The 25,962-nt window shown below is 40.1% G+C and overlaps 1 protein-coding gene across 7 annotated transcripts in view; it reads right to left on the reverse strand.

Annotated features, from left to right (window-relative positions):
• MICAL2 (microtubule associated monooxygenase, calponin and LIM domain containing 2) overlaps positions 1–25,962 on the reverse strand; it is a 253,290-nt gene that overhangs the window by 22,939 nt on the left and 204,389 nt on the right. For 6 of the 7 annotated variants that reach the window (XM_072619419.1, XM_072619417.1, XM_072619416.1 and 3 more), the window contains 3 exons: positions 24,748–24,863; positions 9,550–9,642; positions 8,079–8,172 (listed from right to left, as the gene is read on the reverse strand). In XM_072619419.1, the coding sequence (XP_072475520.1) occupies positions 8,079–8,172; positions 9,550–9,642; positions 24,748–24,863 (303 nt within the window). The remainder of the gene's footprint in view (positions 1–8,078; positions 8,173–9,549; positions 9,643–24,747; positions 24,864–25,962) is intronic. The other variant, XM_072619418.1, reaches the window with a different exon arrangement.

Consider the following 25,962-nt stretch of genomic DNA (forward strand, 5'->3'; position numbering starts at 1 on the left):
CGCTCTAGGCATTGAACCACAGAGCTGCCTCACGTGTTTCAAACTTAAGAAACATGAAATGAGATAGGAAATTACAGAGATACGTATTGATATTGAAATTGTAGGTGGACTGGGATCACAAACCAGCAGGATTGCTCATTGTTTATCTTCAAGTAATTTGATACTATTTTCCTAAAACATGTTCCTCTTTCTTCCATCTATTCAAATCCTTTAAGGCACAGTTCTCGTTTCTCACATGAAGCCTTCCCTGACTTCTCTAGCCCTTAATGGCATTCCTCTCCTTTCCCTTCCCCTCCTCTACCCTCCTTTCCCCTCCCCTCCTCCTCTCCTGCTCTCCCCTCCCCTTCACTCCCCTTCGCTCTTCTCCTTTCCTCTCCCTCTTCTCCCTTCCCCCTCCTCTCCTCTCCTCCCTCTTTCTCTATGTCTCTCTATCTCTCTCTCCCCTTTGAACTCCTAGAGCACTGAAATTCTATGCCTCACAATCAGTACTTCATTATGTCCAGTAACCTAATAACTTGCTTTGGTGACTTGAACATGTGCTAGTCCTCTCTGACTAGACTGACAAGATTGTAAGCTCCCTGAAGAGGTATAGCATTCCCCACAGTATCTAGCACAGATAAAACAGGCCACCAAGAAGCACTGATCACTGATTGGGAACTGGAAGGGATCTCTGAGTCTGTCCAGCTCATCCTGTTCATTTTATAGATGAGCAACGAGGTCTGAAAATATGAAGAGACTTGCCCAAGGTCAAATAGGTAGGAATCAATCAAGGAATCAACAAGCATTTTTAGGCACTTACTCTGTGCCTGACACTGTGCTAGGCACTAGGGATAAAAATACAAAAAATGAAAAAGATCTCTATTCTCCAGTAACTTACATGACAGAGCTGAGGTTGGAACTCACGTCCTCTGGCAACAAATCTAACACGCTTTGCACCACATGACAGTTATTGACCGAGCAATCAATATGCTTCACCTATCCAGATTTGAGGTGTCACATGTGTGGCCCACAGGCTACATTTCACCCATAACACTCCTGAGTGCAGCCTGACCCAGATTAAAATACAATTGGGAAACACTGAACAAAATCAATAAAATACAACCGAACAAACATAAAGTTAATGTGTGATTTTCTAAGTCAATATGTGGCTTTTGGGGAGCCTTATATGTGGTTTATTTTTTTTAATTTGAATTTGAATTCAAATAAAATTATGTTTATTTGAATTTGACATCACCACAATTAAGTGGAGATATATTTATATATAAATATATACCTACATACACACATACATACATACCCATATACATATAAAGATATATACATACATTACACCTATCTACATACACTTAGATATCTATAATCATACTCATATATAGACATAAATTTTCATATGCATCTATATAAGATGGTATTATACTTATTTATATTTCTTAAAATGGTGAAACAGTAGTTCATAGTTTCATAGACAGCCCTCTTTTCTGTTCTTTGTATACTGAAATTTTCATGCTTGTTGGTGCTTAAGTCCACAATTAAAATAAAAGTTATATAAAAACACAAGGGAATAAACATGACAGAATCATCGAACCTTGGGGTTGGAAGGGACTGCAGCAATCTCTTGGTTCAACACCCTCCCAAAGCTTAGGCATCCCTGCTGAGCCTAACTGACAGAGCACTAGCACTTAGCCCAATGTCTTTTCACTTGTCCAGGGTCACATAGCTATACACAGTATCTGAGATTGGATTTGAACTCAATGCCTTTCTGCATGAATTAATCAATGATCTAATGAATAAATGAAAAATACTCATCCAGACTCTTCCTTAAACATTTCCCTATGACTGGAAACTCTTAATTTTGAATATCAACCCTTCTGTTTCTTACACAGCTTGAATTGTTAGAAAGTTCTTCTTCGTAATAAACTGAAATCTGTCTCCTTGTCACTTTCACCTATTGCTCCTGGTTGTACCATCTGGGACCCAGAAGAACAAATCTAATCCTTTTTCCATATGGCAGTACTTCAAATACGTGTAAACTGTTCTCACGTCCCCCCTAAGTCTTCAATCATGTATGCTAGACATCTTCAGTGCATTCACCTGTTCTTCATATGACTTGGATTCTAGCCCCTTTACCATCTTGGTTGGCCTTGTCTAAATATACTTCAATTTGTCAGTATCTCGCTTTAAAATATGGCATCCAGAAATGAACGAGATTCTGCAGATGGGTACTAACTGGGTAACATGGAGCCACTATTTCCCTAAACTCAATTCCACATTAATTAAGCAACTGTTACAAAGGCAGCAAGATGGTACAGTAGCCAGAGAGCTGGGCCTGGGGTCAGGAAGACCTGAACTCAAATCTGGTGGGAGAGGTTAAGTGACTTGTTTAGAGTCGCTAGCTGTAAATGTCTGAAGATGGCTTTGAACTCAGATCCTTACTCCAGATTCAGAGCAGCTGCCTCCTTAAGTATCTATAAAGGCAACTGGAGGAGGTTTAGGACAGCTCCATACAAGAGTGGTTGGTCTATTTCCTTTTCACTCTATTCTGTGTATGATAAACCATATGATCTTAGCATGGTGAGACTGAATTTTGTGAATGCAAAGGGATAAAAAGTGAGAGAAGAAAATCAATATAAGGTGGGAGCTTGTGAGTTAGGTACAAATAAAAGAATGTATGTTTTAATATTTTAAAGCAATATTCCATTTCATCTCCTATATTAATTTCAGACCCTTCTAGAGAAGGTTAATCCAAATCTCTTCTTTTGTGGGGCTGACTTTGGGGGAAGCAGCCCATATGTTTGAAGTTTGAGCACCCTCTAGCGGCCATCAGCGATGCTTAGTCAATCGACAAATATTTTATTGTTTACTGTGTTCCAAGTAAATGCCGTGGTTCAGTGGAGCCCATTTGGGGTTTTCTTGGCAAAGAGAGTGGAGTGGTTTGCCATTTTCTTCTCCAGTTCATTTTATAGATGAGGAAACTGAAGCAAACAAGGTAAGTGTCTGAGACTGGATTTGAACTCAGGTCTGTCTTCCTGACTCTAAGCCCCACCCTCTCTCCACTGTACTACCTAGGAATACAAAAAAAGAAAGGCAAAACATGGTCTTTGCTCTCACAACTCCATAGAGTTTCTCTGAGCACAAGACTTGGTTGATAATTCAAGTAGAGCACCACCAGGTGGACAAGCTGAGTATTGCACTCCCTTGCTGGATAAATAATACATTGCCAATGTTGTAGTCTGTAGGTTTACGGAAGGCAACACCAATACCTAAGGCAGATGCACTAGAGGCCTTAACTGGGAAGCCCAGTGTTAGAAGTGTCACCAACGTTATTATTGTAGTTAATAATTAGTAATAATAATAATAAGTCATTTGCCATAACAAGCCAGAGTTAAATAAATAAATAATGACCAACCTATGGTAAGACTCCTTCCAGGAGGTTAGGCTAAGGGAGAGGCTCTATAGGTACATGTGTATGTAATATATGTATACACACACATATATATACATACATATATACACATACATACATACATACACATGGATGAGTGTATGTGTGTATATGTATATTATATACGTAATTAGCTGTAATAATAATATTTGTGACACTTATAACACTGGGCTTCCCACTTAAGGGAAAAAATATATATATAATACACACACACATATACATATATACTTAAGGGAATATATATACACACACACGCATGTCATGTGTGTGCATACTTACATACACATGCACACATATACATATGTATGGCATCCCGGCTCTAGGCAGAATCCTTGCATGAGCTCACAGTTCTTCTTCATGTTACCTGGGGACCCCTAATCTAAAGCCCTGATTCCAAGCATAGACAGGCAGTCCTATAAGCCAGCCCTAAGTGCTTTGGGACAAAACACCCCACTCATGCTTTGCTAAAACCTCCCCGCAGCTGTGTCTGGGGTGGGCTCTGAGGTTTGTTGCTTCCCTTGAAAAGAAGGGGAAAATCATTCCTGGGACTGCGAGATGATTTCTGACAGTTAGCAAAGAGAAAGCCGGAATTGTTGTCGCTACAATTAGGAGATCATCAAAGCCTCATTTTGCTCCTCAGCATTTTGTTTTGTGCCCACGCGGGGCCCTTTCCAATTCAGTGCCGCCGGCTGATGAATAACTCCCGCGAACAAAGGGTCTTTTCAGGCCCAGCGCCCACCATTATGAGAGGCCAGTTGCATAACTGTCGCTGAGGACTAGTGTTCGAAGGGCTAGCTCTAAATTCGGTTATTCACAGCCTTCCCAGCTCAATATTATTGCTTAACTGTGATCATTTTCTAATTATCCTAATAATACCTATTAAATAATACCTATTAAATCACTTGAACTGAATAAGCATAGGCAGACTCAAATACAACTTAACCTAATAAGCATCGGTCATTCATTAAGCAACAGGGCACCTTTTTGTCAGGGTCTGAATAGAATATGAAACCACAGAAGATCATTGTTATGTCCCAAATGTTATTATAAGTTAGAGTGTATTCATTCTCATGTCTGGCTTGCAACCTTGCATTCGGGTGGCTTGGGAGCAGTGGCCGGCAAGACCATCTCACCCTACAGACCCCTTTGGTTCAGCTGCATCTCCGCCTCAGCCCAGCCGATTCCCACAGAAAGGGCCCATAAACTTAACAGAAGGAATTAAATTACTAAGGATGTAAAGGGAATGAGCTGAATCAATCTTCCAGCTGATGAGATTCGGGCAGAGCATGGAGGCAGCTGTCAGCCCCCAGCTGCAAAACAGATAGGGTGTACTTCCTTCCCTTAGAGCCTACTCAGAACTCCCCTTCTGCTACACAGGGAGCCTGGGGAGGACAGACTTTTAAAAATCAGGTTTCTATCATTAAAATTCAGTGTTGTATAGGATGCTGCGCTTTCTTTCTCAAATGGGAGAGGACAGGGCAGCAATTAAGATGCTGCGTGAATGAGACTAGATCCTTTACGACAAACTGAAAAAAAAAAAAGCAAAATTAGTCTCTTTTACATGATTTCTTCATGGTCTCAGTTCTGTAGAAGTGGGTTTCCCTGCAGTTTTGAATATGGTAAGTTTCCAGATGCCGTCACCAGTGATTTCTTGCTTGCTGGATTCTAGATTTAGAGAGATTGGAAGAACCCTCCTCTAGACCAACTGACATCCTCATTTTATGGGTGAGTGAACGGGGGGTCCAGAGAGATGAAGAAATTTGCCTAATAATTGATAATGATAACAACAGCTAGCATTTATAAGGTTTGCAAAAAATGCTTTACAAGTATTATCTCATTTTATCCACACAACTATACAAGATTATTATATTATATAATGAGTTATTATAATTATTATAATACTATAATTATGCCCCTTTTACAGATGAGAAAATTGAGGTAGAAAGAGAGTAAGTGACATACTCTAGGTCACACAGCTAGGAAGGATCTGAGGCAGGATTTGAACCCACACCATCCTGACTCCAAGGCCAATAATCTATCCACTGGGCCATCCACCTAGCTGCTAGAGTTGTAGAGGCAGAATGTGGCAGAGCTAGGATTTGAATCCAGGTCCTTAAACTCCAAATCCAGGACTCTTTCTATTGTACCACATAGGTACTGAAACTTGGGAGGTTAAGGGTATTGGCTTTAAATCAAATGGACAGAGAATCACAAAATCATGTGTTACTCAAAACCCTTTATAACCTCCCTCTCCCCCAAAAAAACCCCTTTTCCAGTCTTCTTAGACCTTGCAACACCACCTCACTGCTCCACCTCCAATGCCCCAGATACTCTTCGATCTGGTGACATTGGCCTCCTATCTGTCCCTCAAACAAGACCCTCCATTGCTTGGCTCTGGGTGTTTTCTCTGGCTGTCCCCCAATGCTTGTCATGCTCTCATCTCCATCACTTGGCTTCCCTGGCTTCCTTCAAGTGCCAAGTAACATGCCATCTTCTACAGAAAGCCTTTCCCAACTCAATTCTAGCACCTTCCTTCTCTTACTTATTTACAACATATCATAAGCGTAGCTTGTTTGTACATATTCATCTGTTCACTGTTTTTTCCCTTTAGATTGTAAGCTTCAGGACAGGGACTGTATTTGACCTTTCTTTGTAATCCTAGCACTGAGCACAGGACCTGGTACACAGTAGGCACTTAATAAGTGCTTACTGACTGACTGACATTACCATTAGAGCAGAACATGATCAAGAGACATAAATTTGTTTTGTGAACACTCATTTCTGATGGATGAATTCAGGCTGGTGGAACAGAAATCCATTAAATATTTATCAACACTCCTATTTTAAACTTTAAAATAATTTAAATATATAATAAATAAGAATTATTAATTAAAAATAAAAATGATAAATATAGATAATAAATCAGATAATTTAAATAATAAACAATAACTAATAATGATATTTTGCTCTATAGTTAAGAAACATTTAATGGCCATTACTCTCAAGGGATGCTCACAACCATCCTGTGAAGGAGACAGAGCAGGAACTATTCTCTCCATTTTATAGATGGGCAAACTGAGGCTTGGGAGGTTCATGGTTTGCCCAATGTCACATAACTACTAAATGGTAGAAAAATGAATCCAGGTCTTCTCGCTCCAAAGTCAGGGCTCTTTCTGATGCACCCCACAGTTTGTCCCTATTCCATTTAATTCAATATGCCCCCATTTTTTTTTTTTACTAAGTATTTACTATGCGATTTATCTTTTGCTAAAATCATCCCCCATGCCTCATTGTGAGGTGGAAGCGATTCTGCATTCTTGAAGGCTAGACTAGTGGGAAGGAAGGCCTCCACCTCTTACTAAGATGGGAGACTCCTGTAACAAACTGTTATCTCAAGATCTGATGGACTACCAGATTGTAGAGAGCTTCATCACCTCATGACCGACAAATAGTCATCGTTATTCTTTTTTGCACAGAATTTCGTGAAACTATCTTCTAGGGCATAAAGGAGTTGCTATTTGCATTCCTGGAGGAAGGGACCATGCAGAGAGTTTAAATAACTTGCCCAAGAACACCTAGGCAGTAAGAGTTAGAGTCTGGTCTTCTGAATCCTTGATTAGTTAATCAGTCAGTAAACATTCATGAAGTGCCTACTGTGTGCTCGAATATTCTTTTGGATGATGGAAATATGGACATCTAGGTTTGATCATTTGATTCTCATGAGAGCCCTGTGAGCCATAAGGGACATCAATACCCCTATTCTACAGCTTAGCTGTGGCATAGTGAGAAGCGGATTAGAGATCTCAACAATCTAGTCTAATCCCATCATTTTGCACATGAGGAAAGTGAGGCCCAGACTGGGGCAGGGACTTGCCTAAGTTGTACAGCCAACAAAGTACTTTCCACTAAATTGTTCCTATGCAAGACTCCCTCCTTAGTCCTACTTCTAATCTTTGGATCTGAGTACAGAAAATCAATCAATCCCTCCTTCCTTCCTTCCTTCCTTCCTTCCTTCCTTCCTTCCTTCCTTCCTTCCTTCCTTCTTTCCTTCCTTCCTTTCTTCCTTCTTATTGCTATAGACAGACATATCTGTTGGAAATATTAACCTGCAGATCCATGCACCTATCTATTCACTGGCTCATCGATCTCCAAACAGATGGATTGGCGAAGCAAGAGGTCAGGGAGGTCAGTGCATGAACCCTCATCTACACACATTTTCAGAATTACTAGGATGCTGGTGTCCCAGCTCTTGCCCACAGCCCTAGTCCAACGTGTCTGTGCTTCTCCGTGTTTGCAGCCTGTTTGTTTTTTGCCTTAATCATCCCCTAATTCCATTACTGACAGCCTCGCAGAGAGTTTTCCCATCAGCTAGCTGAGTACTGGCCCGCACTGCACCAGCCCTAACTAGGTTAGGAGGCCAAAGCACAGACCCATTGGGCCGGCAACCTTAAGTTAGTCTCACTGACAATTGGATTGTGAAACTCTGAAGCAGTTTTAGCTTTGACCACAAATGTTCTTGTTGACAGATCCACAGAGAGGCCTCATCGCTCCCTGCCTAGCTGCCAGTGGATGGCTGCTCCAAGCCACGTGGAGGTCAGGCTGTCGGCGAGTAATCTGTCAAACCCAATAGGCCTACCTGACTCTCCTCTCAGCGCCTTCTCCAGCTCAACGCCCCGGATCTCCGAGGCTCTCTGACGTTCTTCTACCTCTTCCAACTGACGCTGGATAGCCTGCAAAATGGTGTCCACAAATGAACTTGTAAACACACACACACACACACATACACACACACACACACACACACACACACACACACTCACACACACAGAGTTATGAGACAAGGCATGTAGGGACCTAATGGGAACTAACTTTCTTTGGGTGTGAGAGGGGACCACAGTGAAATAGGTTGAGTGCTCATTGACTACCTCAGGAAGTAATGAGTTCTCTGTAACTGGAAGTTAGAAGATCATAGGATGAGTGATCTCAATAAGACCTCCGATGCATCCAGCCCCACCCCCTCATATTACAGATGAAGAAACTGAGGGCCAAGAAACTTGACAGGATCACGCAATATGTAAGCTCCAGAATCAGGATTTGAACCCAGGTTCTCTCACTTCAGAGCTAGAGCATTCTTAACTGCACTACAGAAGTATCAGACACTTGACCATTCTGCCAACAAGTTTCCCAAATACAGAGCCAGATTAAAATGTAATTGGGAAATTCTTAACAAAATAAATAAAAATACAATAAAACATAGATCACAGTCAAAAACTAAGTCAATATATAAGGATCCACAGGGATCCTTATGTACAGATTAGTGACCACATTTCTATTTGACTCAGACATCACAATTATACTACAGATTCAAGCACAGCTTGGATGACCCCTGAATATTTCTCTTTTTCACAGAATCTGAGACTCTCAGAAGTCACCAGTCTCACCATGAATCCCCTCTACAAGAAGCCTTTGCTTAGACTGAGAGAAGACTTCCCACCACCTAAGGCAGCCCATTCTACTACCTAAAAGTTCTCATTGTTTTGAAGTTCTTCCTCAAATTATAAACTCTGTGTACTTTCCACTACCGTTGCCCCTATGCAAGTCTCCTTTCTTAGTCCTAGTCCTGATCTTTGGAGTCAGGCAGAATGAGTCCCTTCCTCCTTCTCTTATGCCCTTTCTTCCCTTCCTCCCTCCATCCCTTCCTTCCTTCTTTCTTTGCTCCCTCCCTCCCTTCCTTCTCTCTCTTCTTCCTCCTTCTCTACATATATGTAAAAATATACATATATGCATACATACATATAGCTATCCCTTCAGATATTCAATGACCATTATCATTCCCTTCCTACCCAATTCTCCTACCAAGTCTTCTCTTCTCAGACTAAACACCCTCATTGCTTTCAGTGGATCCCCATGTGGCCCAGCTTTAGAATCCTCCTCATTGTCCTTGGAGGGCCTCAGTTCACACAGTTAGAATTTAACCCTCCCATCCTTTCACACGGCAATGGTGATAATCTGCCCACCACACTCCCACCTCATAGGGGCTACCTCACCACCAATGAGTCCACACAGTGCTCATGATTAAAATCACAAGAAGCCAACCATCTCTTTACCTGGGCCTTGTAAAGCCTTTTAAATTCCTCTTGCTTAGCCAATAGTTTGGAGGCCTTCTCCATCTTCCTTCTTCTTTTAAGTGTTTGTCTTTCCTACATGGCCCAAGGAAAAAGAAAAAAAGGTCAAGGGCAGCAATAAATGGAAATTTGACTGAATGATGCTCCGACCTCTTTTCACTCCCCTGTTCTTTCCCCCACTCATCCATTCCCATTCTGCCCACTTCTCAATGGACAGGACCTTTCAGAAGCTTTAGAAGAAATTGAGAAAACAATACTATGACACAGCCAGGACGAATTAAGGTCGTGTCCCCTCATGGCCCCAGGAAGGGATGCTGAACAACTGCCTTCTTTTCCTCAGAAAAAAAATGGTGGATTTGGTGCCAAATATCATATACGCTCTTAGTGGGCATTGTCTAGTTGTTTTTCTTTGTTATAAGGGAAGGTTCATTGGATTGAGATGTTGGGTGGGTCAAGCTAGAAGTGTCTCTGATATAAATAACAAAAAAATACACGCAAAAAAACCCTTTCATTGCAAATAAAATATTGATTCCAAAACTTTGGAGGAAACTTCCTAGGATACTGAAGGGTTTGAGTTGAGAAGAGAAAAAGAGTCACCAATATGCTCCATGGGAGCAAAGCCAGATCCTCTATGGGAGGTGGTATGGGATAATGGATAGACATAGTCTTGAGGCCAAGGAGACCTGGATTCAAATCCTTCCTCTGACGCATGTTGGCTGTGTCACCGAGGATAAGTTACTTTACCTGTCAGTTCTCTAAGTGACTCTCTAAGACTACACATTTCAGAAAAGGTGCTGGGAGAGGAAGTTCCTTACTAGGAAACTCCTTAGATGAAAGAAATCAGAGGTCTAATCCCTAACCTGACATGGAAGCTCTTCTTGTACCAGGAATTATGAAGGGCACTGAAGATCATAAGTTTATGGACTGTGAGTTGGAAGGGACCTTAGGGGTTATCTAGTCCAAGCCCATCAGCAAGTCATTTACATTTTCTGTGCCTCAGTTTCCTTATTTATACAATAATAGGGTTTGACTCAATGGCTTCCAGCATTCTTTCAAGCCCTAAATATATGATCCTATGATTCTCTTATTTTACAGATGAGGAAATTGTAGGCCTAGGAAGGTTAAGTGACTCACTCAAGGTCAAACAAGTAGTAGGTGTCAGTAGGACTTGAACCCAAGTCTTCTGATACCAGAACTGGTGTTCTTACCAGTGTACTATGATCTCATTCCAGACTCTTACTAGTTATGAAACTTTGGGTAAATTATTTTTTAATTATTGTTTATTTATTAATAAATTAATTAGATAATAATATTTATAGGTGGCATAGTGGATAGAAGACTGGATCTAGAGTCAGATTCATCTTTTTGAGTTCAAACCCCTGCCTCAGACATTAGCTATGTGACCCTGGGCAAGTCACTTCACCCTGTTTGCCTCAGTTTCCTCATCTGTAAAATGAGCTGGAGAAGGAAACAGCAAACCACTCCAGTGTCTTTGCCAAGAAAACGCCAAATAGAGTCATGAAGAGTTGGACATGACTGAAAAACGACTGAACATTTATTTATATAAAATTAATTTTATGTATATATTTAATATATTATAGAAAATATAATTAAATATATAATATGATTACATAAACATATACAACATAAAATAAATTGTTTCATTATAATGAGGCTCTTTGAATCTCAGTTACCTCTATATAAAATAGAGATAGTAATTATTATAGCACTTGCTTCCCAAGACTGTTGTAAAGATGCAAAAAGATAACGTTTGTAAAGCACTTTGCAAACCTTGAAGTGGTATACACACGTCGGTTGTTACTGGCGGTGGCGGTGCTTGTGGGCCCTTACACATCAATACCTTGCGGTAACTGGGTTATACTTATCAGGTTTTGAGGCTGTGGTTACCCATGAGGATCTCGAGAAGGGAGCGCCAAAGTATTTTTTGTGCCAGAACCATCTCTAGCCTAGTGTGACATTAGGCAAGTCACTTGAATAACAGCTAGCATTTATATGAAGTCTACTTATGTACCAGGCACTGTGCAAAAAGCATTACAAACATTCTCCCATTCGATTCTCACAACAACCCAGGGAGGTAGGGGCTATTACGATCCCCATTTTACAGCCAAGGAAACTGAGGCAAATAGAGGTTAGGTGACTTGCCTCAGTAAGTGGCTGAGGTCAGATTTGAAGTGAGGTCTTTCTGACTCCCACCTGAACTCACTTGCCTTTTCTGAGTCTCAGTTTCCTCATCTACAAGATGAGAGGGATAAAATAAGGTCTTTTAAGGCTCCTAGGTGCCTTCTAATGCTAAACCTCATGAGGCTCTGTAATTATTTCACTGTTCCCTTCACTTTGAGCGTAGAGACAGAATTCCTGCCAATGGAGTGTGGGCATATTTTTGGTTCGCAGAGAAGAATCATCTTCTACTGGGTGTTCCCCCAAAATCAACAAAGGTGTTGATTTACTCTTTAACCATTTTCAATAGCTTAAAATGGCACTAAGACTTTTGGAGTGCCCTGTATTAAAGTTTGGGGAACTGGAAAGACTCCTAGACCTGAGAGTCCTGAATTCTAGTGCTGGTTCTGTCCCTAACTAGCCTGAATAATTCACTTCTTGTTTCTGGGCCTAAATTCCCTTATTTGTGAATGAAAGTCTCAACTCAGAGATGATCTCAAATGCTCCTTTAAAGGCTAAAGAATTTCTATGGTTTCTATAATGCATGAAATGTAGGTATATATATATATACATATATATATATATATATATATATATATATATATATATATATATCCTGGTAATTATATTCATTGTAACTAATATTTTTATGTCACTTTAAAGTTTGCAAACCATTTTACACACATCTCATTTGGGCTTGACCACAAATAACTCAGTGAGGTAGCTATGACCACTGTAATCACTCCCATTTTACAGACTGAGAAAGGTTAAGTCACCTGTTCATGGTCAAACAGCTAGTAAGCATTAGAGGCAGGATCTGAACCCAGGTCTTTCTGATTCCCTATCCAATACCCTCTCCATTTCCCAGGCAACCTCTACAATGCTTGCTCATCTGAATTAAGGGAGGGACACAGCCCTAGGGAAGGCAGCTACTCATGATGAGAAATCTGAAAGCCATCAGCTTTTAATGACTTATCTAATTTCCCTCTCATAGGATTTGTTGCTGTCTTCAGTTTAAGAGAATTCTGAGCTGAGTTTGCCCTCTTTAATCAGGAGGGAAAGAACAAGGTCATGGGTTCAAACCCATGTTGGAGAATAGCAGAAAACTTATGTGGGATTAACACATTGTCCCATAGAAAGTCATGAATACACCTGTTGATAGTGAAGAAGCAAATTAACATATTTAAGGAAACATCAAGAATGTGCTATTGCCCAAAGGATCAAAAAACCTATTGGAGAACCATGAAAGTTGTTGGGAAGATCTTCCAGATCGATAGGCTTTGGACTGCTGTCCCATATGCTCTGGGTAAAACCCTTGGGTGTCTCCACCTATGTTTTCTGGGAGACCAGAAAGCATCCAACACTCATGAAAGGCAGTTTATTTCCTTAAAAATGGAAATGAGCAAACTTGCCACCATAGGTGCTCCCTCCCAAAACCTCAAATCAAAACAAAGTGCATGTCCATTGATTGGGGATAGGCTGAACCAACTGAATTTCTGTGAACAGGATGAAACATTATTGTCATTAGGAATTAATGGATGTAAGAATTTAGAGAAGCATTAGAAGAACTGTGTGAACCAAGAGAACAACATACATTGCTATCAAAGAAAACAATGTTGAAAGGCACTCAGATTCTGATGAATAAGAATGACCCATCTTGGCCCAGAGAGCAGGTGACAAACCACGCTTCACTCCTTCTACTAGAGAGCTGCCACATTATAGATGTAGACCATGACCTCAGATGCAGCTGTAGTGTTGATTGACCATAATGAACTTTTTTCTGTATTACAAGAGAGGGTTCAATGCAGGAGGTGGAGTGTGGTAGATACAGATATTGACAAGTTAAAATGAGGGCCTAAATTGAATGAGATTAAATTTAACAGAGATAAATAGAAAATCCTACTCTCGAACTCCAAAAAATCAATTGCACGAGTACAAGACATAGCTGGATATGAGTTCCGTTGAAAAAGATAAGGGGGTTTTGGCCTGGGGTAGGATGTATATACATCAACATGGCAATACAGCAACCAAAACACTTCTGTGATCTAGAATTCTGTGAAAAGAGAGGCATAGAGAGGTTCAGAGGAGCAGTTAGGTGGCACAGTGGATAGAACGCCAGGCCTGGAGTCAGGAAGACTCATCTTTGTGAGTTCAAATCAGGTCTTAGACACTTGCTAGCTGGGTGACTCTGGGAAAATCATTTATCCCTGTTTGCCTCAGTTTCCTCATCTATGAAGTGAACAGGAGAAGGAAATGGCAAACCACTTTAGTATCTCTGCCAATAAAACTCCAAATGAAGTTACAAAGAGCTGGACGTGACTAAAACAACTGAACAATAATGTTCAGAAAATGGAAAGTGAGAGTCCTACCGTGCTCAGCTCTGGTCATCTTATTTTAAGCAGGAGTTCTGGCTCCAAGTCTACAATTTTTTCCATTCTACCTTATAAACTGTGAAGTCATAATTTCTAAATGATGAAACATTTTCTCAAAACCAGTAGATGGAACAGTGGATCAAAGGCTGGAGTCACAAACAGCTGAGTTCAAATCTAGCCTCATATACTTCCTAGCTATGTGACCCTAACTAGGCAAGTCACTTAGCTTCTGTATGACTCAGTTTCCCTAGCTATAAAATGGAGATAATAAGCACCTTCCTCCCAGGGTTGTCATGAGGGTAAAATGAGATAATATTTGTAAAACCCTTTTTACAAACTTTAAAGTACTACGCAAATGCTACTTATTATTATCTTAGAATTCCCTTTAGAATTCACAAGGATGAAAATCTTTTAAACTACATTCTTAGAAGCTTTTGTGAAATTGAAGGCAACCCTGATGTGTTCTTTGCATTGTGTGAATTTCAAAGCACTACTTCCCTGTTGGATGGTTAATTGCTTTAAAGGAACTTAATGTTCTTAACCAGAAGGACTCCTTTCTATTTACCTAAAAAGATACAGAAGAACAGTTAGGCCCCCAAACTAGGGATGAAAGGATGCTCAGAACTCACTGGAGGAGAGAGGGCAGTGTGACTGAGAGTTGAGACTGAGAGCTCCATCCTTATATCTCCCCCAGCTATTTCAAGGAAGGAGGGTCAGGATTCAGCACTGGAGGAGACCTCAACTATCATCGGGCCCAACTGCTCATTTTATAGAGAAGGAAATTAGGCCTCGAAAGGGAAAGGCATTTGCCCACCCTCATCCAGGTAGTGAATAATAGGTTTTTTAAAAAGGGATTCTGATTCCAGATCCAATCCTCTTTCTATTCTAGTCTGTTCCCTGTTGAATTCCTTCTGTCCATTGGGTGGGGTAAAAGATTCAGAACCAATTCAGAGTAGCTAGGATCCCTGCATTAACATTGGTTCTGTACTTGAGGAAATCAATAGGCAAGCATGGGAAATATTTACTAGTAGCCTGGGGTCAGATGCCAAAAATTCTACTTCCAGGGAGTAAGTAGAGACAATGCTTAAAGCCATGCAGCCACAAGAGTCTACTGGTGCTACTGACTGGGGAAAGAGGACCAGACAAGATTGCAGATTAGAGGCAATCCCATTGAATTCTATCAACATTCCCCTCCAAACAACCTTAAAATAATGTCTCAAATAAAATTTTGAAGCAGCAGAGGCAACAAAAGATCAGGGTGAGACATTTTTCAGGCCTAAGAGAACATAAAAGGTTGGCAGAAGTTTGTGACACTGGGGTGGAAACTTGTCCAGAACCCACCTATGCTGTGGTGGCAACAGTGGTAGGAGAAGCAGTTTCAGAAGCTCTCAGCCCAGAGATGGTAAAGGAGTCACAGGATTGATCAGAAAGAGATTATGGGGCACCTTTTGCTGGCAGGGGTATAGTTGGCACTGACTGGCAACTCTACTGCCTGTAGGCAGTTCCGGGTTGCCCGTTCTGGGGTGGAGAGAACATTTCCAATTGGTTGCAAGGGAGGAGAGGCCCTGGTCTCAGCTCCAAAGCAAAGTGTCTATAGGGGACCAGAGGTCCTTCCTGAGCAGAACACTGACCAGGAGAGCAGCGACCATGCCTCTTCCCAGATCACACCTCCTAAGCACCAAAAATTTTCAGACCTCCAGAACTAACGCTGAAAACAATAGAATGAGGCATGGGACAGTGCCTCCCCACCCCCACATCAGCAGAGACCAAATTTAACATAAAGTTCAAAGGGAAGAAATAGGCCACAAAAATAAGCAAACGACAAAAAAAAAAAAAAGAGTTTGACTATAAAAAGCTACTATGGTGGCAGGGAAGACCAAGATCTAAAGTTCAGAGAAGACAACAACGTGACAGCTACCCACAAAGCTTCAAAGAAAAGTACTAAATGGAATCTAAGCCCAACAAGAATCCGTGGAAGAGTTACAGAGCTAAAAGTGGCACAGGGAAACATCAGAGAAAGAAATGAGAGGGATACAAGAAAATAATGAAAAAAGAATTAACAACTTGGTAAAAGCGGCACAAAAAATACCAAAGAAAATAACACCTTACAAAACAAAATTGGCTTAATGGTAAGAGAGGCCCCAAAATTCACTGAAGTAAAGAACTCCTAAAAAAAAAAAAGAAAAACAATTGGCCAAATGGAAAGAGAGACGCAAAATCTCAATGAAGAAAATAATTCTTTCAAAATTAGAATTGGGCAAGTGGAAGCTAATGACTCCATGAGACATCAAGAAATATTAAAACAAAATCAAAAGAACGAAAAAAAAGAAAATGTGAAATCTCATAAGAAAAAAACTGACCTGGAAAAATCGATCAAGGATAGATTATTTAAGAAATACTGGACTACCTAAATGCCATGATCCAAGAAAGAGACTGAACAACATCTTTCAAGAAATTATCAAGGAAAACTGCCTCAATATCTTAGATCCAGAAGGTAAAATAGAAATTGAAAATAAAAGTATTAATCACCTCCTGAAAGAGATCCCAAAATGAAAACTCCCAGGAATATTATAGCCAAATTCTAGAGCTCCAAGATAAAAGGGAAAATATTTCAAGCAGCCAGAAAGAAATAATTCCAATATTGCACAGCCAGTCAAGATCACACAGGATTTAATGACTTCCATGTTAAAGAAGCAGAGGAAGTAGAATATGATACTCTAAAGGGTAAAGAAGCTAGGATTACAACCAAGAATCAATTACTCAGCAAAACTGAGTGCAATCTTTCAGGGGGGGAAATGGATATTTAATGAAATAGAGGACTTTCAAGTATTTGTAATGAAAAGATCATTAGAATAATATAGAATATTCTATATATAGAATATATATCCATATATATAGAATATATAGTTCTATTATAATATAGAAAATTTTGTATTCAAACATAAGACTCAAGAGAAGCACAAACAGGCAAACATGAAAGAGTAATCATAGGGGTCTCAATAAAGTTAAACTATTTACATTGCTATATAGAAAAATGATACTTGTAATTCCTAAGGATTTTATCATTATTAGAGCAGTTAAAAGGAGTTTGCATAGACAGACAACATGGATATAAGCCAATTATGTTGGAATGTCTCCAAAATAATGAAGGGGTAAGAAAGAGGGATGTGGTAAGAGGAGAAGGAAGGGAGAAATTTTTCTCATATAAAAGAAGTGTGCCAGGAAGAGCTTTTTCAGTGGAGGTAGAGATGGGGGTGGTGGCAGGCAACTGGAATTGATTCAAAAAGGAAAGAATATATATGTGTGTGTATATGTACATACATACACTCAATTGTACATAGAAATGTAATTTAAACAATAGAGAAATAGGAGTGGGATGGGATAAGTGAAAGGGAAAGAGATGATAAAAGAGAAGACATTAAAGGAGACAGGGGTTAGTGGCAAACAAACTTTTGAGGAAAGGCATAATAAAAAGAGATCGAGAAGGAGACATAGAAGAAAACGGAATGGAGGGAAATAAACAATTAATAATCATAAATGTGAATGGGACAAGCTCACCCATAAAATGGAAACAGACAGAAGAAATGATTAGAAACCAGACTTCAACAATATATTGTTTACAAGAGAAACACATGAAACAGAAAGACACACAGAATTAAAATAAAAGCTGAAACAGAATCAATATTCCTTAGCTGAACTAAAAAAATGGCAAAAACAGACTAAATTAAAAGAAACAACAGGGAAACTACATTTTGCTAAAAGGTACCATAGATAATGAAGTCATAACAACAATTTTTACAGCGAGTTTCTCTGCTAAAGGCCTCGTTTTTCAAATATATATTGAGTGTAGAACTGAGCCAAATTTACAAAAATAAGAGCCAGTCACCAATTGATAAATGGTTAAATGGTATAAATAGGCAGTTTTCAGATGAAGAAATCAAAACTATCTAAACTCATATGAAAAAAAAATGCTATCACTATTGATTAGAGAAAGGCAAATTCAAACAACGCTGAGGTACCACCTTGCACTTATCAGAAATTACAGATACTGAAGGGGATGAGGCAAGCAGGTGCACAAATGAACTATTGTTGCAGTGAACTGGTTTAACCATTCTGAAGAAGGATGTGGGTCTAAGTCCACAGGGCTATAAAACTGTGCATATGCTTTGACCCAGCATATCACTACTAGGTCTGTATCCCAAAGAGATCAAAGGAAAAGGAACCATATGTACAAAAATATTTACAGTAGCTCTTTTTTTCTGGTAGCAAAGAATTGGAAATTGGGAAATGGCTGACCGAGCTGTGGCATATCATTGTGATGGAACACTACTGTATTATAAGAAATGAAGGGCTAGATGGTTTCAGAAAAACCTGGGAAGACTTCATATGAACTGATGCAAAGTGAAATGAGTAGAACCAGGAGAACACTGTACACTGTAACAACAGTATTGTATGATGATCAATGGAGAATGACATGGCTATTCTGATCAAGACAAGAATCCAAGACAATTCTGAAAGACCATGATGAAAAAATGCTATCCACCTCCAGAGAGAGAACGGATGAACTCTGAGTGCAAAGTGACATATAATTTTCTCATTTTCTTGCTTTTAAAAAAATGACTAATAAGGAAATGTTTTTGCATGATTTCACATGTATAATTGATACCATATTGCTTGCCTTCTCAGTGGGTGGGGAAGGAGTAGGAGGGAGGGAGGGAATTTGGAACTTAAAATTTAAAAAGAAAAGAATATTAAAAATAAAGTATTTTTTTAAAAAGAGTCTGTTGGTGCTAGGGACTTGAGACTAGTCACAGCATACAGGTTTGACTGAGGCAGAGTGCATGAGCATATTCACCCTGTACAGTTGGAAATGAGATGTGGGATTGAGTCTGAGGTTCTGACTGACCAGGCATATTTGTTTCTGTCTCCTTGTAATCATTTTATGTGAGTGATGTGAGTCTCTATGTACTCTGCCCATGGAATTTAAACCATAAAGTTTATGCCCTTAAGAGAGAGGTCTTTATATAAAAGGGGAAAGAATTTCTCTAGGGAATCTCCAATAGTCTTTCCTTATGGTTTGTAGGAATAAGAAATCTGAATTGATTGTAATCACTCAGGAAAGCTGGTAAATAGTCCAGTCCAAGTTAGTATAGGTAGTGCAAAATTGAGCAATCACTCCTGAATACCTTCTCTTCCTTCATTCCAGTTAGGATGTAATGGTATTGAGGAAGGGACACCTCACAGGACTGTGGTGGCAACTGCACTCCTATTCTTAAACTGCTTCTTTAGACTTATGCATAGTGGAGAAACAATCCCATATTTCCCCTAATTTTGGACTGTTTAATACTATTAAAGAAGGACTGGTTTGAGTTGATTAAGTTTCTATGCCTTACTGTTCCCAGAAATAGGAATATTTAAAAATTGATAACAACGAATAGGGAGGAAAAAAGAGGAAGAAGAAAGGAGGAAGAAAGGAAGGAAGAGGAAGGAGAAAAAAAGAAATCTGATATTATCTCTGCTCTCTCTTATCTTTCTTGAAATGCTTTCATTAATCATATCTAAAATCTGAGATTATTTCCAACTGGGAAGAATGTGGGTAGAATTTATAGAGGAGGTAGCATTCAAAATAAGCCTTAAATTATGAGTAAAAGTTAAGCAGAGATGAATGAGGAGAGGGAATATGGCATTCCTGGTGGAAAGTACAGCATGAGAAAGTTAAGAATCCCATCATTCAAAACAAAGCTATATGATACCATTGACACTTAAGACTCAAACAAACTCAGAGGAAGAACCACTCCAAAACATCTACAGTCAAAGCCACAAAGAAAAACACAGCTTTGTCACAGATTCAAATAGAACTTCTAGAAGAAAGGAGAGTTTTTAAAAGTTTTAAGTAATTTTATAATTAAAATGAGTATGTTTGTTTTGTATTACTTTACATGTATAATGGGGTTTGCCTGTCTTCTCAGCAGGTAAGGTGGAGGTAGAGGGAGGGAGAGAACTTGGAACTCAAAAATTTTAAAAAATGAATGTTAAGAACATTGAAATGAGTGCTAGAGAAAAAAATGGAAAAGAAATGAGAGTTATGGAAGAAAGAACTAAGAGAGAATTAATGGCTTAGATTGAAAGAGGTACAAATCTTTGCCTAAACAACAAACTCTCTGAAAATTAGAATGGATCAGTTTGAAACTGTTCTTTGCACTCAACAGTCCATCTCCTGACCCCAGGAGTTTTTGCTGGTTGTCTTCCATACCTATAATGTTCTCCCTTCTCAGTTAAAGCCCCACCTTCTGCACGGTCTTTCCCAGTCCTCCTTAATTTTAGTGCCTTCTGAGATTACCCCCAATTTATCCTGCATATACTTTCTCGTGAATAGCTGTTTGCAAGTTGCCTTCTCTAATACAGTATGAACTCCTTGAGAGCAGGGATTGAGATTTCTCCCCTCCCCCCCTTTTTTTTGTATTCCCAGTACTTGGCATACAGTAGGTGCTTAAAAAAATGCTAGTTGTCCGAACTGTTTTGGTTGGGATGTAAGATTCTGGAAAAGGTATAGAAAGATAAAAGGTGTGAAAAGTAGATTAAGAGTAAATTCTTCAAGGTCTTAGTGTTTGGTTGAAAAGTTTAAATTTTATTCTACAGGCAAAAGGGAATCAATGAAGATGTTTTGTCTTGTCTGTTTTTTAGCAGGAGAGTGACATGGGATTGTAGCTTTAAAGTTGGAAGGGACTTTAGGTACAACTTACTTTACGGGTGAGGAAATGAAAACTCAGGTTTGGCCTTAATATGACCTGCACAGGGTCCCACTGATAGTGACTGAGGCAAGATTTGAAGCCCACTTTTCCTGCCTCCAACTCTCATACTATATCCACTATACCATGCTGTCTCTCAGCGATCTTCCATAACTGGGAATCAAATTGGGGCCACAACGAGGAAAGTGTTAAATGCTAACCATTAGATGAGACCATCAGATCTGGGCTCTGAGAAGACCATGGAGCCCAGAGGAGAAGAGGTCAATTAGGGAATGAGTGTGGCATGGCTTAGAAGACAGGAGACTTCCGTTTTAGGCCTAGGATTTATTCTAGCTTGCTCTTTTTGACCTTGAATAAGTTATACTTCTCAGAATCTCAGTTTCCTCTTCTGTTATTTGACTTAGTTTTATTGCACTAGATATTCTTGAGGCTCCTTCCAATGCTAACATGTGTCTGTACCATATCTCTTCTTTGTCAAAATCCAAGGGATCCTCCAGAAATTCAGTGGGGCAAACAGATCAGTGAGGGATCTGTATGTGGGTACCTAGATCCCAAGGTTCTCAATTTTTCTCTTCTTCATCCAAGAAAGAATTTCTGACTCTGAAATGTATGAGCACATGAGCAAAGGGAAAGATGTCCAGGGGGACTGAGATTCCCTGTCGTCCATGGCAACTGCAAGGAGTTGGACGGCCATGGCATTGAGAGTAACACTGCACCCACCTACCCTGACCACTGCTTTCCTAAGGCTTTGCCTGTGGTCACTGGAAACAGTAGGTTAGGAAGGCTGGGATTCCATCTGGGGGCAGAGAGGAGAGCAGAGACTTCAGGAATCAATCTTGCTAAGGTGTTTCAAACACTGGAACGAAGATGAATTCCTGAATGACAAGAACTAGCAAGTTTCCAAAACCTCATCAGTGGGTAAGCCAGAAGGAACAAAGCTTCTCCTCTGAGAGGTCACTTCCCTTAATACTTCCATAATCTTAGAAAATTGAGGGGACCCATGCAAAGAGATTTCAGTTTTAGGAGACAGTTGGAGACAGTTTTTCTTTCATATTCATTATATACAATAAATGATGTGACTATAAAGATGGATGGTCTGTTTTCTATGAAAATAGAAAGGAAAATTCCAGATGTAAGGGATGGGGCAAGAGGGGGGGCATTCCAAATCAGATATTTTTCTAATTGTAATAATTTGGGAACCATATGCCATATCATACCCTGGATCAGTTCTGACTCTGGCCAGAATGTTTTGTTTTATTTTAAATCCTACCTAGCAGTTTTGTGAAGGAGCAGTGAAGGATGGAGAATCATACACATACACTCTTGTGTATGTGTCTGAGAGACCTAGATGAGACCATTGGACCAGTGTTTGAGTATAGTGCCACACAGTGGACAGATTGTGCATTTTTCTGCCTTGCTGATTAATCAGTGTCATCCTGATTTTGCTGTGGGTATAAATAAGGTAACAGTAGGGTGTGCTGGAACCAGCTCAAACTGGCTCTCTGGAACCCTTTGTTAAATTTCCAGTATGAGCATTTACGCTTCAGAAATCAGCAAGTGCTTTAAATCACGTCTTCATTTACTGCTTTGCAGATTGTCTAGATTTAAGAATGTGATGGAGAAAATGTTAGTAATGCAGATTAAAATTAAAAGGGTATTGTTCATACATTTTTCTCAATAGCCCTTTGTTAAACATTTACCAGGATACTGTTGGGTAGAACCCAAACCAAAGTAGGTTGCTTGTTCTACTATAGTGCCCTAAGTGTTACATGAGATGCCTGTAAGATGTCACATAAAGCCTACCTCTCTATCACAGCCCTATGAAGAAACTAGGTAACAGGTAATGAGGGGGTGAATTAGGGTGGTGACAGGCATGGGAATGGAAAGGAACATATGGGAGGGATATTGCAGAGAAAGAATCTACGGGACTCAGTGACTAAACAAAGAGGAGCACGATTCAAAGGTGACTCTAAGATTTCAATAATTGGGTAACTGGGAAGATATGGTGGTTTTAGCTGTAGAAAAGTCAGCATAACATGGAAGGGGTGGGTGTTGGGGCTGCAAAGTTTAAAGTGCTATTAAATGTCAGTTATTATTACCAACCAAGAGGTCTGTGGGTGGTCAGCATTTATCCTTGGGAAAGGGACAATATGGACTTGGACAAGTCAATATCTCTCCAGGGAGACAACTTGGTACAAGAGAAAGCTTATCATTTCTGGAATCAGATGACCTGAGTTTAAATCTTGGTTTCTACACTTCCTACTTGGGTGACCCAAGACAAGTCATTTTACATCTCTTGACTTCATTTGTAAAAGAAGACTATTAGATTAAATGGCCTCCAAGGTACCTCCCAGAACTAAACCTATGATCTTATGCTCCTCTAGGAGATGATGAGTTCTTTGGTGCTGGTGGGACATGAAGGTGGAGATTTCTAACATCCAGGTGGAGAACAAGGGAGCCCAAAGAATAGATGCTAATTTGAGATTGAGATAGAGGTGATAATTGAAGCCATGTAAGCAAATAAGTTCTCCCAGGGAGACTGTGTAGAGAGAACAGATAAGAGAGCTAGGGTGAGAGCCTTAGTCTATATTGCCTATATTGAATAGACATCAAGAGAGAGAGATAAGAAGTCAAAAGAAGAATGAATGAGATGATATGGAGGGTGTAAAGATCAACAGAAAACACAAAACATGGTTTCAATGTATAATCAGAGATAGGTGATCAGGAACAGTTTCAATCTCACCTCTCTTCCATGCTCTCCTCTCACCCTTCCCTCTCTCTCTCTCTCTCTTCAAGTCTCATTATGTCTCCTCTCTTGACTTTCTCCATCTCCTTCCCTTCCTTCTTCTATCTGTCCTTCTGTGTGTCTCTGTGTCTTTCTTTCTCTACCAGTCTCTGTCTTTCTTTCTCTTACACATATAAGCACACACATACACACCAGGTCACTGACTTAGTCCTATTTGGGCAGTGGGGTCAGGAAGTCCTAAGTTATAAGCCAATGCCTACATCACCAGATGTGGAAGAAACAATTGTAAGTAAATAAATTCGGTTCCCCTCCTTCCTCTCCGGGAACCTCACTGAGCCAACAAATAAACACAGTAAATGGCAGAGAAACCACTTTTCTGTCCACCAGTGTAAACACATTAGGCTGAGCCATCAGCCCAAAGGCCCCTCTGAAAGGTTCCTGTCCCAGCAACCCATGGGGACAACGAAAAACAGGATAGAATTTGGGAGGGAGGATACTGGTCAGGGAGAGATTTACTCGAATCAAAGTCTAGAAAGAAGGCCCAAATTCTAGGGAGTAACAAGCAAGAAGGAAATTCTCCAAGTGTACCATCAGCAGCCTCTCCAAACTCAAGTCGCAGTAGGCATTTTCAGAATATAAATGCCTAGATGCAAATGCATGGTTCATTTAATATTTCTGATTAGAATAAACATAACATTTTCCATGCAATCTGCCTCTAGTGCTTCTTACATGAAGCTGTGTTTCCCCCTGGGGACATAGGCATCTGTTTGTTTTCATTTTTCGATGGTTTGCTTGTTGGACTTCATATTAAAACCACTTTAGAGCTGCAGTTTCCAAGTGGTTCCAAGTAAATATGTTGCTGTCTTGGGGGTTTTTTCCCTCCTCCTTCAAATGAAGCTCTTCTTAGAGAAAGAAAAGATTCATCTGTAAGACCTGAAAGATTCTGCAAATGAAAAGACTCTTGGCTCTTGCCAAAGGGAAGGGAAGACCTAAGCGTCAGATGCTATAACAGGTAAGTCTGTTAAATAAAACTCTCTGCCACTTTGAGAATGCTCTGGGTTGGAAACTCACAGTTCTCCTAAAAGTCAGCCCCTACAGAGCCAACTCTTTCCTTGGTTGTCAAGGGGCAGATTACCTTTGGTGGTAAGGAAGGTTTGGATTCAAATTCACCATCTGAGGAGGAGGTAGTATCAGATGAGGAGGAGGAACAGCACTCAGTCATCTGTGCTCTGACAGGTAGGTGCTTGGAGCCTGAAATAGAAACAAGGTATCCAATCAAGCAGAAGGGATTTCTTTCCTAGATTTCACAACCCAACACTCCCTCTCCCTCCCTGCCCACTGCACCTGCCCTAAGTCTAAGCAGCAGAGCTACCTAAGGGCAATCTGAAATTTGGCTCCCCACATTAATTAAATTTCTGGCCCTTGGCCAAGGGCGTTGCACAGCTCTTGGTGTCCATATTTTAAACACACACACACACACACACACAGTATTATGCAGAAATCAATTAATTTCTTAAACACCATTTATGGATCATGGGGCTTCAAATGCATTCAGAAATGAAATCTGTTATTAAAATGCATGTCTGAAGTTAGCCATGGTACCTCAAACGATTGTGTGAGGGTCACCGCGCAGTCTAATTGAATGCAAAAAGTCCAAGCCAGCTCTTAAACAAATTACCCTTATGTGGCTCTCAGCATCTGGCACCCATTTTTAGAACATGACATCTGCTCGGTGTAAAAGAACTGGCGTCAGAATGTCTGGTCATATAAAAAAATCACAAATGTAATCAGGAGCAAATGGCTTCTGCCAGCGCGGGGCTTTATCACACAGTCTCATGCAACATAAATATTTCATTAATTATGTCTAAACAAATGCCACTTTTATTTTCTCCACGTAAGAATATTATCACATCATCAGGGCAGTGATGAAAACATCAGGAAAGATTGGTGGGGACGGAGGTGGGGGGAGGGGTGTGGATGTCCCAACAATGTGCTCCCATGGGGCAATCTGACTTGGGGGGGGGGTACAAAAATACAGAAACAGCATGTGACTCAAGGAACCCTAAATAAGACTGAGTCAGTGGTAACACTCTCTTCATGCCCATCCTCACCAGAATGGGGCTCATCTCTATAACCTGAATATCCCTGGGTGCCTGGTATCTTTATATAGAAACATCTGCCTTTCCATTTTGACCCTCTGTAGGGTTAATGATTAACATCTAGATTGGCCCAGCTCTGGGCAATGAATAGCCCTGTTGGGAAGTAAGTTATTTGGTCCTGCCCAGGTGACTGATAATTTATTGCATCCTAGTTTCTTGTGTAAGTCCATATTTGAGCAGATGTGTATGTC

The sequence above is a fragment of the Notamacropus eugenii genome, chromosome 6, assembly GCF_028372415.1.
Source record: "Notamacropus eugenii isolate mMacEug1 chromosome 6, mMacEug1.pri_v2, whole genome shotgun sequence".
Taxonomy (NCBI): Eukaryota; Metazoa; Chordata; class Mammalia; order Diprotodontia; family Macropodidae; genus Notamacropus; species Notamacropus eugenii.